Below are 13,325 nucleotides of genomic sequence, written 5' to 3' on the forward strand. Positions count from 1 at the left end.
GATAAAAAAAATCATCAACACTAATGACCAATTATTTAATTCTGTTTTTCCTGATGCCCCAGGTCACTGACTCGGATTACGAGGACGAGTTGCCCAAGCACTCCTTCGTGAACCATTACATGAGCGACCCCACCTACTACAACTCGTGGAAGCGGCAGCAGAAAGGGGTGAAGCAGCACCCGGCATCCTACAGATACGAGGAGTGCACGGCCAGTGAGACAGAACCCTATTTCCAGACTGTCATCACCACACAGAGCTCAGGAGGGGTGTACACCCCGACGGGACAGCCCGCGCCCGGCTCCCGGACTCCAGTGACAGGATTCTCCTCGTTTGTCTGAGCTGGGGACACGGCGGGACAGTCACCGGCACCGCGTGTGCGTGCCCGGGATGCTGAACTCTTATCAGGGTAGAAAAACGGATGGGAACACACCTGAGGCTGGGGTTGTTGGTGTTTTGGTTGGGTTTATTTTTTTCTTTCTGAAGACAATCAACTCTATAAAAACACGGAGCTCAACTAGCTGAACCTTTGTTTAAGAAAACAAAAAGAAAAAAAAAGGAATTCTGAACAGTGATGATTTTAACCACTTGTGAATAGTAGGGGTTTTTTAACCGCTTTTTGTAACACTGCTTCAGGAAGCAGCTCCCATGCCCTTCTCCTTCCCTCTTTCTTTCTCTCCCCTCCTCCTGTCCCACCGCTCCCAAACAAGCAGGTGAATTCCCTAGATGCAATGAGTGACTTTGTGATGTGATTTGAAGAGAAAACATAAAACCTCCCAGGCTCCTTTTTCCTTCCTTTTTCTCTACTCTTTTTTTTTTTTTTCTTTTTCTCTTCTTTTTAATTTTTCTCTGTCATCAAGGTAAAGTAGTAAAACATAGAAAATGGACACATTTTTAGGTGAAAAGCAGACACCTCCTCTCTTCTCCTCACTGCTCCACACATTAGGAGCACTGGCTGACCAATGTAGGCTCAGATGTATCACTGTTCTAAGCTCACTACTGGTGTATTTCTATTGAATTACTGACCTGCTTTTCTTTCTTCTTCAAATGGGACCTGCTGCATTGTTTAAATATTCCAACTCCAGGGCCTTTGGAAGAGGAGATGGCTCAAAAGAGTGCTGTAGGCAGTGGTGGGTGAAGCAAGTGGGAAGAATTCAGATGTAAGGTCAGTCTATTTTTGGTGTGGCTCTAATCCTCCTTGTGGACTGTGTGTACCATTTGAATCAGTCATTTTTTAAGAGTCAAAGGACACAACCCAGCAAGCCAGAGGAATTTTTCAATTAAAATTGCAGTGACAACCTAGAGAGTTTACTAATTGATGATGGTTTTGATCATCAGAGTTACCACGCCCTGCCAACAGAAGTTGAGCATTCTTTCTCACCCAGACTCTGCAGTTCTGTGTACTGGTCTGTAAAAAAGTACACAGTGGCAGGGTTTGTTTGATTTGATTTTTTTTTTAATACAAAGACACCCCACACAGACTGGGTGAGTTTTGGTGTCCACAGGTGCCTTTTATTGATTCTGCAGCTTCATATCTGGGAGAAGCAAAAAAGTGTCTCCAAATAAAGCTAACCAGGTTTTTCAGGCATCGGGGTCATGAATTACCTTGTGCACGTTTACAGCCTGCTCTGTGCACTTGAAACTACAGCCTTTCGAAAGAAAAGAGGAGATTATTAGTTTATTTTCCATCCTTTTGTACAGCTCACTTTTTGTTTTCTTCTTTTCTATCCTTTTCCTGAGTCTGTCATGTTTAGTGGCAAGTTGTTTACTCACGAGGAAGTTGTCAGGCATTGAAAGAATCCAAATCCAGCCCTTGGACGTAGCAACAGTCCTGGGTCAGCAGACTTATTATCATAAGAGTTTGAAAAGTGATTTTGGAAGTAGGAGAGTCCTTGCCACGCCAGGATCTGGCATTTCCTTCCAGGTGGATAAGCCAGGAAAATTGGTGCTTGCAAATGTTCTGTCAAAGCTCATGTGGGCATTGTTACCATAGAGAATTGTCCCTGTCCTCTCAAGGGATGTGGAACATCTGTGGCAGGGGGAGGTGGTGTCTTCAGAGCAGGTTGTTGAAACCAGGCTGCCCAGGAGCCTGGTTGGGAGTATCCTGGTGGCACCTGACCAGAACAGCTGAGGTCCAAGGGCCAGCTCAGCCTTGCTGTCACCTTTCAGTGCCTCTTGGACAGGGCAAACAATCTCAGAACTGCTTTTACTCTCTGGCACTGCCTCCGAGCACTGCTGCTCTTGGTGCATGCAGACACTGCATTGCTTTGGCACTGGATTGCTGTTCCTCTCCAAAGGTTCCAGGAAGAAAAAGTTCAAAACCAAAAACTCCAGTGGGTGTGTTTAAGGGCTTTTGAGTTTGGGATAATGATCTGCAGCTCATTAGATGGCGAGGGACTCGCAAAGACGCGGCTGAGCCAAAAACCCGTGAGTCATCCTCCTCCCTGCACCTGGGTAGGATGTGTGTGGGATGGAGATGGGGCTCCAAAGAGGATGACTTGGAGTGTGCTGTGAAGAGGAAAGCAAACAAAAAACCCACTGCCTTCTGTGCACTTTGACTGTTCTCTTAAGCCATATGGACTTTGCTTTAATTACTGAACTGCCAAAATTTGTTTTCAGTCTGCGTTTTTTGTTTCTTAGACAAAATTATCAACGTGACTTTCTGATTTGTTTTCCTTTTCCTTTGTCATTTCCTGCATCAGATTACATATTTTAAACACATTTTTATACATTTGACACAGCAACGCAATTGTTCTTGGAAATTTAATGGCGCTTGTCCAACAGGTGTAAGAGGTAGTGCTGCAGGAGAAGCTCTTCAAGGACCACTGAGGACTTTAGGGATGTAAATTAGTAGGAAGTAGATGGGACACCGAAGATTTTGCTCCAAAGGAAAGCAGAGTATAACTGCACATCTCCTGAATATTGCGAGATCTCAGTTGGTGTAGGGTGCAGTTACTCCCTGGGACTGATCTGATACCACACTGAGAAAAAAAAACCAAGAAAACAACAGGGAATAAAGGAAATGGACTTTGTGGCCACTGCTCCACTGAAGGACAACATGGGGAGCAGCACAATCTATACAAAGTGAGAAAAGACTGTTCCTTTTTCTCAGAACCAGCTGCAACTAAAAAGCCTGAGCTTGCTGAGGACCTGCTGAGTTGGCTGTGTGGCTCTTTTCTTCTGGCTGCTGTCAAAATAACAGGTTAGGTGTGATTCCTTTAGGACCTGTTGATCCCAACAAAGGTATTTCTGTCCCATTCTCGTGCACACTGTTGTCACTCTTGGTTATGTTGTGTTGGTGAGCTGGCTGTTGTGACACATGGGTTTATTTTCAATAGGCAGTTGCAGAGTGAGGAGAAGCAGTGCCCTGCTCAGCCCTCAGCTGAGCACAGGATGTGTTTTCTGCTGTGCAGGATCCTGTGTAGCTCCACGTGTGATGCCTCCACCTTCTTGCTAACACACTCAACTTGTAAAATATGGTTAATAGGTAGCTTTTATTTACTTCACATATCAGGGAAATTGTTTTATCTGGAAGGAAATACTCCATCAGTTAAGAAGAAAGCTCTATTTCATTGCTGCAATCTTTGGGAATTGCAGCCTTGAAATACAACTTTTAAACATTAGTTGTCATGTTACAGTAACTTCACCCATTGAATTTGCTTCCATTTCCATCTTCCTGTTTAGAATAGTCTTGAAAAATGAAGGCTTATGTTTAGAATGCCTTCTTAGGATATTTTATTTTTATTTATTTATTTCACTTCCCCTGTTTCTCAGGTCTCTTGGTGACTATTACTGAAAAATGAAAGCAGCATCATGAAATGACCAAGGGAGACATTTCAGGGAATGGTTTAATAGGAGCTTGTTTTTAATGCAACAGCCATAACAATATCCAGCCTCCTGCAGGTAAAAAGTGTCCAGGTCTTCACGCCCTGCCACGGCTGAGGTGACACCAGTCATCACTGTCAGCAATGCTCCCAGCCCCAAACCTCAGCTTGTCCCTGTCATAAATCACGTCCAGAAGTGCACACATGAAAGGAGCTGTGCTCTTCCAGCCCACTCTGAATAGAGCATTTTATCCCCCCCAAAATCTGTGTCACAGTAGTGTGTCCTCACCATGGCCCACACCCTTGGGTGGAGCATTTTCCATTCCTGCCTTTTAATGCTCTGATGTTTGGGCAGGGCCAGCGCTGTGCAGGTACAAATGGCAGTGGTGACAAGGGACAGGAGAGGGCACTCCCTTGCTTTCATCAGTGACAGTCTCTTATTCCCTACCCTCGGAGTCACTCATGTCTTGTGGAATGCCTTCATGGGGAGGGCAGGGAGAGGTGAGAGCAAAGGCTTTGATCAGCGTTTACTAAAGGAATCACACTTTGGCCAGTGATCCCACTTTTGGGAGCAGTTGGCATGACTGGAGAGAAGAAATAATAACACACAGAAAAGAAACTAATCTATTACTCAAAATATTTTTTTTTCCCTCTTCATTTTGAGTGTTAAAACCAGTGATGTTTTGCAGATGGGCCAAGATCTCATTTTTCTTCCTTATACCAAGGTCTCTGCCAGAAGCTGCTGTAGCAATTGTTTGGACTAAGTATCTTGACATGGGGATGCATTTATTATCCTTGCCATTGCTTCCCTCAAGAAATCCATTGGGTCATCCAAAGATTATCTAATCCGCTTTCCAGAAAGGGAGGGGAGAGATCTTTATACATTCAGAGCACTGGTATCTTCTCCCACACATTGCTTTCAGATATACAGGGCAACTTGTTGGCAAAAAATCCTTTTAGAAAAGGAATTTATCAAAAACTTTAAAAGAAAGCAAACAACCACATAAGAAAGATAACCTCTGGCAGAGGCATTAGAAACCTTGAAATCCAGAAGCCTGTGGTGTGTAAGAGTGACCAAGATGCTAAGATCTCCTGTTTTCACTGGTCTCCTGTACCAGTAGCAGCCAGAAGGGCAATGAGGGGTGATGTTTGGAAAGGAAGAACCACAGAGTGTTGGGACATGGGCAGATTGTACTGCAGACAGCTCCACTCAGCCTGGAGTTCCTGCTGGTTCAGTCACATTCCTTAAGGCTGCTCGTATAGGTTGTTGCCAGCACATGTGGAATCCACACATTATCAAGGTGTTCCTAGAAGCTACGAGGTTCCGGAGGTGGGGAAAGGTTTGTTGGTGTGGTGTTCAAAGAAAGCCACACGTGTGATGATGTGGTTCCACAAAACCCATTGAAACCTTATGGAAACCACCCTGGAATTAGGAGCATGATCACCCCAAGCCTGAAATGGCTCCACCTGACAAGTCATAGAATCCCAGAATGGTTTGGGTTGGAAAAGATCTTAAAGATCACCTTGTTTGAATCCCCCTGCTGTGGGCAGGGACACCTTCTACTGGACCAGGTGGCTCCAAGCCCCATCCAACCTGGCCTTGGGCACTTCCAGTCCCTTCTGTTCTTTGTATTTCTGTACTCCTTTTGTCCTCCCCCTGCCCTCCCAGCAAAAGAAAGCTGCTTTGCACTTTGTGCAGGTGTAGAGTTTGCTGCACCCGACAGCAGAGAGCCACAGTGGATAAGCACACACGTGACACTTGGGACAGCTGAGATTTGTTTGAACAAGTAGTGAAGTACCATTAGCACTTGAGATTCAGGCTCTGACTCAGAATTTTATCTTCTCAAAGCTGCCACTTGCCCACTTTAAATGGCCTTGGGGCCTCAAGACTTGACAGGAAATTCGTTATTTCAATGCTGTTTGATCACTGTGCACTTTCTTGGGGCTTGAATCACTGGATACAGACAGGAATGGGGTTACAGACTTCTGTATCAAGGTGTTTTCCCATTTGTGTCCAATTCACTAGATTTGGGAATTTCTGCTAGCATGGAATGGTGGCATTCTGCAGGTGGGTGATGTCCTTACACCCCTGAGCCTTGCTGGGGCCTGTCACAGCGCAGTGGGAGCTCTCAGGTAGCAGAAAGGTGCAAGAACCCCATATTCTGGTGAGTTTGTAGCTGGTCACTTTGCCTCTCTTGGGCTGGAGTCCATCCTCTGATTTGGTATCTGCTGTCAGCTTAGGGGTAGGAACAGCACACACAGCTGTGTCTGAGCTACCCTTCGGTGTACTCCGGTTATCGGATCATTGCTTTTAATTCAGTGTCTCCTTGGAGATTTGCCCTGGATTTTTGTTCCACACCTCTTGTTAGCCTCACCTTCACCACTCCACTATTTTATATGAGAAAGTTACTTCTTCTTTTGCAGACTTGCTTCTGATTAAAAGAACCCTTTTGGAAACCTCTGTGTCCTTGGTACATTTGTTCTGTAGAAGGGAAAAAAAAAAGGTTTTTTCCAGACTCTTCTGTTGCTGAAGAAGTTTCTGGGTACCTTGCCAGCATGCTCATGGGTTAACAGCTCAGGACACTGAGGATGTAACACGGGCTGGAATTCCTCACTGTTTGCTCTAGACTGTAAAATCTTACAACCTCTGCTGCTTCTCAGCTAAGCTGACACTCTCAAATAGTTTCCACACAGAATTTGATCAGTCTTAAATATTTTATTATTTTGCAGCAATAAACTTCCTCAGATCCTAAGTACAGGAGAGTCAAAACCCACCCAGAAACAGAAACCCATGGGGCCAACATTTTTTATGCCATTGTGCCCTCCCCAGCAGTGTTGTAGCAGTTGTTATTCAGTTCCCACAGGCGTGCAGATGTTGGGGAGAGAGGAGCAGATCCCAGCTGGGGGAAATCAGGGCAGCTCTCTTATTCCAGGGTGCTTGATTGTGCTTTTCAACCACTGAGCATCTTGCCTACAGAAGTAAACTAAACACAGTCAGGTCAGCTACAGCTCTGGTGGGAGAAATGAGGGCAAGAAATCAATGTTTTCCAAGTGGGAGAAGGGAAGAAAAAAAATAGTCAAACTGTGAAGGAAAGAACTCATATCCTCCTTCTCCTGAAAAGGATATTATAAATAATGCAGTGTTGTATAAATACAGGCAGTCCTTTGCAGCTGGGAGCTTGTAATAACCCAGAGGTATCACTGTACCCATTTTGAAGATGAAAATCCTCCCGCCACAGCATTTTGTGAACGAGACATTATCCTGCAAAATTGCCAGAAGGTGCAGAAGTGCTTTTTTGGGGCCATTTGGCTCTGAAGTGTATCATGCTGTAGCTTCCAGCCCTTACTCTTCTCGGGATGTGTTTCCCCCACACGTTTTTGTGGCTGGGATTGGAGCACGGACATAAACATGGGAGTGGATGGGAAATCTGCCACGGTGTTCATAGCCTAAACAATACCAGAGAAAACAGATTGGCTTCCCGCCCTGCCCTGAACAGCACAAGCAGTGGCTTGACTGAATCGAGTAATCTGGGCTTTCATTACTGATCCTTTTCCTGCTATTTGTCTCTTTTGTTCCCTCTTTTTCCCTCTGCGTTTTTGTTCCAGGGTTATTTATTTTTCTCCTTGCTCCTTTTCTTTTCTGTTTTTTTCTTTTGTAAGCCTGACTCTTGTTTTTATTATTTTTTCCTCTCTTCCTCTTGCCTCACTAATTATTTTCATCTCAAACCTGCATTTCCCACAAAATCAAAAGGAACTTCATGTGAACACATGTTTTTTGTTGGGTTTTTGTTCACATCCACTGTGCTCCAGGAGTTCTTTAGCTTTGCTGTCTTGTTTACTTGGAAATGCTGGGCACGTCCCTCCAAGCCAAGGCGGTGTGGCTGCTGACTTCCCAGCCTGGTAGAAACCTTCATTAAGTAGGCAATTGGCACCTTCATCACCATTTGTTAACGAGTTAGGATAACCCTAAATCAGACGAGGCTGACTGGGAAGTCATCCTTCGAGGCTTTACAAGGCAAATTTGTCAGCAGCGCTGAGACCTGTGAAGTCTTGTGGAATCAGGGGATCAGCACCTGCCTGTGGAGGAATAAGGAAGCTGCAAATCGTGGTTGCTGACAAAAATGTGTTCAGAGGAAGAAGAGACCAACACCCACTGTGTCACTCAAAGGTAATTCCCTGCTTTGTGCAACTTCCGAGGGGTTCTGTGCAACCTTTCTGCTGATGACACACACCCTAGAAAAGCACCTGGGACAAAGCCAAGGACTTGTTCTTTACCCTGAGCTTCCCTAATCTGAGTTTGTGCCCTTTTTGCACTTCACTGAAGGTGCAGATAAGGCTAAAAGGCAAACTGGGAAAAACAGCCTGTGTAATACAGCCTGGGGCCTCATGCCAAGAGTGACAAAATGCCTAACAAACCCAAGTGACCTCACCACAGCCCTTCCAAAGTGGGCAGGATGAATATCCCACTTTTGGTAGGAGGAAATTGAGGCACAGGTCGGTTTTGCCTGTGGGATCAAGCCGCAGTCTGTGTGGCTGCTATCAGTGTGCCCAAGTGGCCTTGACTGCAATGTCCTCAGCACAGGGCAAAGAAAACACATCTTTCCTACAAAACAGCAGGATGAGTTATTTTTGGGTCTTTATAAATTGTCTGTTTTCTAGCACTATCATTCTTACCCTACCAGGGGAACATGACTGACCTAATTAGAGCCTAATTCCACCAGTAGAAGGCTCAACTTTTACTGTTTGTAAATACAAACTTTTTCAATCCTGAGTAATTTTTTATGAATGTACAAACACATCTGATTGGTACAAACACCCCAGAGGTGTGGGGCAGGGGAGGAGAAGGGCAATGGGAGTCGTCAGAGAAGCTGAACTGAGGGAAATTTGGGATAAACGAGGGCAAATTTTCAGATGTATTTATGAGACTGACTTAATCTGCTGGGAGAGCGTATCCTCTGGGATTAAACCTCACATAACCTGATACAAATTCGGAAATGTTTTATCCCCAGCTGTGGGGAGCACTTGCAGAGGAAGGATTCAGAATTTCAATCCTCTGTCCAGCAAAAAACATCCACAGTGATCGATGAGGACACTTTAATTGATCCATACCTGTCTGCACACCACAGAAGAAATTAAAAGGTGAGAGAAAGATGCTTGTTTTCAATGAAGCCCATTTCACAAAGCCAGCAAGGGTTAATCCAACCAGGCAAACGCTCGGCTTTAGCTGCAATAGAGAAATCCTGTGAGGTTGAGTGATAAACCTCCAGCCATACCTGCTCGGATTCTCAAGGACTGTGCCTGAACATGTTGGGGATGGCTCACATCCAGCAGCTGCTTATAGGGAGTCCACAATGCCAAATGACTCAAGAGCCAGCTTCACCCTGCCCTGAGTACATACCCAGCATGTGTCCAGAGAAAACATCCAGAACCCAGGCACTGGAGACAGAAACAATGGGCCAAACTCTGCCCTTGGGCAGCAATGTGGCTCTGAGTGCTGGGTCTGGCTGAACAGAGATCCTGGCTCTAAAACAGATTCCAGAACACTGGATTGTTTCTAATGTGTCCTCGTGAGATAGGGCGGGTTTGGGGTAAGGGGATGGTGGTAGAATGGGCTGCATGTCATGTGTTTGGAGATGATGGCTTCAGGGTCATGTCACGATTTTTGTCTTTTTCTGCCTTGACTTCTGGTTTGGAAATGGCTCAGCAGGAATTGAGGTCATTGCAAGTGGTGCAATGACACTTTCTGGAAAGCACTGGCTGCTTCATGCAGTGAGACTGAGCTACCAGCTGGGAGGTCTGAAAAGCCAGAGCTGTTCTCTCGTACAATGTGAAACAGGCAAAGGAGAAGTTGTCCTTGGAGGAGCTGGTGTCCAAGCATGAGCAGGGAGTGCACACAGCACTGCCCCTGCCATGCTTTCCAGAATTGGTTTTATACTTTAACACTGGCTGTGGCTTGTAATTTTCCATTCTTGCTCAGAAATTATAGAGGAGTGAAAGGGAGATGGGTTTCAGCTGTCACCGCTTCGGGACCATTCAGCAGCATTGCTGGATGAAAGGAGCAACGTGGTCTTTTTGCTCTGCAGAGGTCTCAGAAATACCCAGGCATGAAGCGTGGTTTTGGGCTTGGTGAGAGGGAAGGCAGAAGCTGGTGCCAGCCCTTGGTCCTTCCCTGGCTGCTGGAGCTCTTTGAGGATGTCATACATCTGGTGCTTTCCCATTTAGTCCTTTCAAGAGGCTCATTTGAGAGCAAGGTTTGTAAGGAAGAGCCAGGAATAAACAGCTCATGATACCATTTGTGGGATGAGAGGAAAATACGAAGAGAATTGTTAAAGATGGAACAGTCAGTGAATTAAAGCCTGGTTATTAATGGACATGACATTTTGCTATGGCTGTTAGAAAGACTGTGTGGGTTACAACAGGACTTTTCCCCTAGTATGTGGAGGAAAGAAAAACCTTTGGGTCTGCAACACAGCAGCTAATGAAACATTATCTTGCAAATAAGATAATAAGCATTATCTTGTTTTCAAGATAATGTCTCATTCTCTCTAACAGAGAGCCTGAGATGCAGGGGATGTCCTTCCACCAGTGCTCTGCACTCTTCTGCAGGAGTTTGCAGGACTTCTCTCCCCTTGGCCTCACTCAGTCCCACCGAGCAGTAGTAAAATCACCTCTCCTTCAGGGAGGACCCTCTAGTTAAAATTTTTTCTCTCTCAAAGTTTTTAGAAAGTTCTTCATGAGGTTTAACCTCTGTGCCCCATCAGTTCAGTCGCTGCTCTTCCAGTTAGTCTAAGCTGCATTGTCTCATTTTTACTGGTGACTACAGCCAGTTATCACAGTTCGTGTCTCCTTCTGTTTGTGTTAGCCATGGTGACCATCAGCTTTTGAATCCCCACACATGTCAGTTCCTTGGCCAGCTGTTCCCTCCCGGCTCAGGAGTGCAGGGTTGGCACAGCAGAAGGGCGCTGTGCTCCAGGGTGACTGACACAAACACAGGAAGAGTCCCCAGGGCATGAAAGTGCTGTGCCATTGCAAAGAGGAGTGGTAGATAATGTCTGAGTTAATATTGAACTGGGACGGTTGCCAGGGTGGCACAGCAAGAAGAAACATGCCAGGAACCACCGCAGTGTGAGGGATCATGTGGTGGCCAGAGGACGAGCGTGGGAGGGCAGGGCCATGGCTTCAGTGCTGCCCAGGACCATCACAGGACACCCTGCCATGGGGGAAGAGGGTCACACACAGTTGCTCCTCCTCTCCCCAGGGCATAAGAATAAACAGTCTTTTAATAGCACTGTGTACATCACCAGGGCTCCAGCAAGCCTTTTCAGAGCCCTTGGGATTTGTTATTAATGGGGAAAGCAGTGGCACTGTGTTGGTGTCAGTAAGAAGGGCAATGTCAGAGAGGCTGAGACCACGTGTGCTCGTGACCCAGAGGAGGACATTGCTTTTGGACTGCTCTGGGTCCTTCATAGCTACAGGTCTCTAACCCTGGAAACATCACAAGGGCTGTGAACCAGCTCTGCCTTCTAATATATAATCATGCCTGTAGACCAGCACATCAGAGAGGTCACTGGAATTGATGTGGCTCCTACCAATGGGGTTTAGCAGCTCTCTTGGAGACATCTCCTATTAATAAGTTATTACCTGAAATGGAGGAGGGGAAGTGACAGTTTTGTGGAAGAGGTAAATTAGAAGCAGCATTGATGTCAACTCGCAGACTGCTGCTGCTATTTTTCACTTGTTTTTGCACATCTGCTGCACGAGTGCAGTGGGGAGCACTCATTGCTCCCCCTTTCATACCACAAGATGTTTTTGCTGGATCACCAGCCTTGGACAGACAAGAGTTGTGTAGCCCAAACCTGGGCAATTTTCTTCCATTCTCTTAGACAAGGTGCTTGGATGCCACAGCAGCCCCTCACCTGCAGCCCTGTTGTGCAATTTGTTTGCCCACAATGCTAAACCCCTTTAAATGTTGCCAGAAGAATGATCTGGAGAGTCTTTCCCTCTGCTTTATTCCTCCTGGGTGCCATTTCAGTGATATTCACATTTAAAAATAGTCTCAGTAAGTACAGAGTATACCACCACATTTGGTCCTTTAAGGGGCTGTGTAAGGATAAAAGCATCACTTTAATACATGCAATTTGTATAAAATTATCTGACAGTGAGTGTTCAGAATGACCCCACCTGCAGCTCTGAGTTGTGGCAGCAATTTTGACTAGGAGGTGGACATTTTATCAACTATGATTTTCTCAAATCTAGGGAACTGGAGAGACATAGCACTTCAAGAGACCTGCAAAAAAACCAAACCAAAAGTCAGACAAATAAGGAGTTTGCAGAGGTTCACCAGCCACACAGGGAACCATACCTCTAAATCAGTAAATTGCTCCCACTCAAACCAGTTTTGGACAAATTAGTAATTTCCTTGCATGCAAAGATGCTGTGCAGTTTATTTACATATTTTGGGGGCTAGCTAACATCCTTGTTCTTCTCTGAAGTCTGCCTTTGCTTCAGTTTCTGAGTGAGAGAGGAGAAAATACTGAACCACATACCCGCTTCCCACTGAGAAATCACAACAGCTGTTAAAAGTTATTGGAAAATCAAAGGGCTTGTGTGAGAAAAGAAACACAGCTAATCCCAGCCTGGGAGTTACTGCTCCAGCACCTGGTTTTTCCTGCTGCCTCTCACTGCTGTTCTTTATGTCCTTCTGGTGTGGGACCTGTCAAGGAGAAGAACCAGCCTTTGGATGCAAGAGAAAGGATAACTCCCCGAGTACAGGTGCTTCAAGGTGTCTTAAAAGGGGCAGATCCCATAAAATGGAGAATAAAGTTCCTGTCAAGCAAGCTGCTACAGCTCAGCTCTTCAGAGCAGCCTGGAGATGCAGGAATCAGGGATGTGCCTCCATAAAATGGTTAATAGATTAGTGCCAGCCAGTGATTATGTGAATCATTGAGCACATCGTGGCTGTGCAATGCTGGAGATGTCTGAGACACTGACCTACCAAAACTGGCAGTGCTGCTGCTCAGCTCTTCTGCCTAAGTGTGGAGGTGACTGCTGAACCCACTGGCAGTTCAGCACATGCTGCATGTGTTTTACGAGGCAAAAGAAATGTTTGGGCAGAGGCAAAAATCCACTGCTGGCCTGAAGGCAGAGCCACGTGAGATCTGACTGGCAGGTAATTGTAGAAACACTTGGGTTTCTTTAGGGCTGTGCATGCCAAAGTCAGGTCTGATGCAGGTGAGTGTGATGTGCTTGGGTGCTTGGCTGGGTCCGTGTGGGTCTACTGGTGTGCTCAGGGAACACAGAGAAGGGGTCACTGCTGGACCGGACAGAGGAAGAGATTTGTGGCCTTTCCCAGTGTGACGGGGACAGAGGACACCACGTCCTGACCCATCCCCACACCCACCCCCAGCACAGGGTGTTTGCATACACTGGAACTAAACTGGCCAGGAGCTCCACTGTGTCCCTACACACATAACACACTTCCCATGTCTCAAAAAAAGACAAGAA

General features: G+C 45.9%; 1 protein-coding gene across 3 annotated transcripts in view; it reads left to right on the forward strand.

Annotated features, from left to right (window-relative positions):
• Positions 1–6,269, forward strand: part of SDK1 (sidekick cell adhesion molecule 1) — a 384,634-nt gene extending 378,365 nt beyond the window's left edge. For all 3 annotated transcript variants that reach the window (XM_058850018.1, XM_058850019.1, XM_058850017.1), the window contains one exon: positions 63–6,269. In XM_058850018.1, coding sequence (XP_058706001.1) covers positions 63–338 — 276 coding nt within the window. In that variant the 3' untranslated portion in view covers positions 339–6,269. The remainder of the gene's footprint in view (positions 1–62) is intronic.
• Positions 6,270–13,325: the final 7,056 nt, after the last annotated feature.

This window comes from Poecile atricapillus, chromosome 14 (genome assembly GCF_030490865.1).
Source record: "Poecile atricapillus isolate bPoeAtr1 chromosome 14, bPoeAtr1.hap1, whole genome shotgun sequence".
NCBI classification, from domain to species: Eukaryota; Metazoa; Chordata; class Aves; order Passeriformes; family Paridae; genus Poecile; species Poecile atricapillus.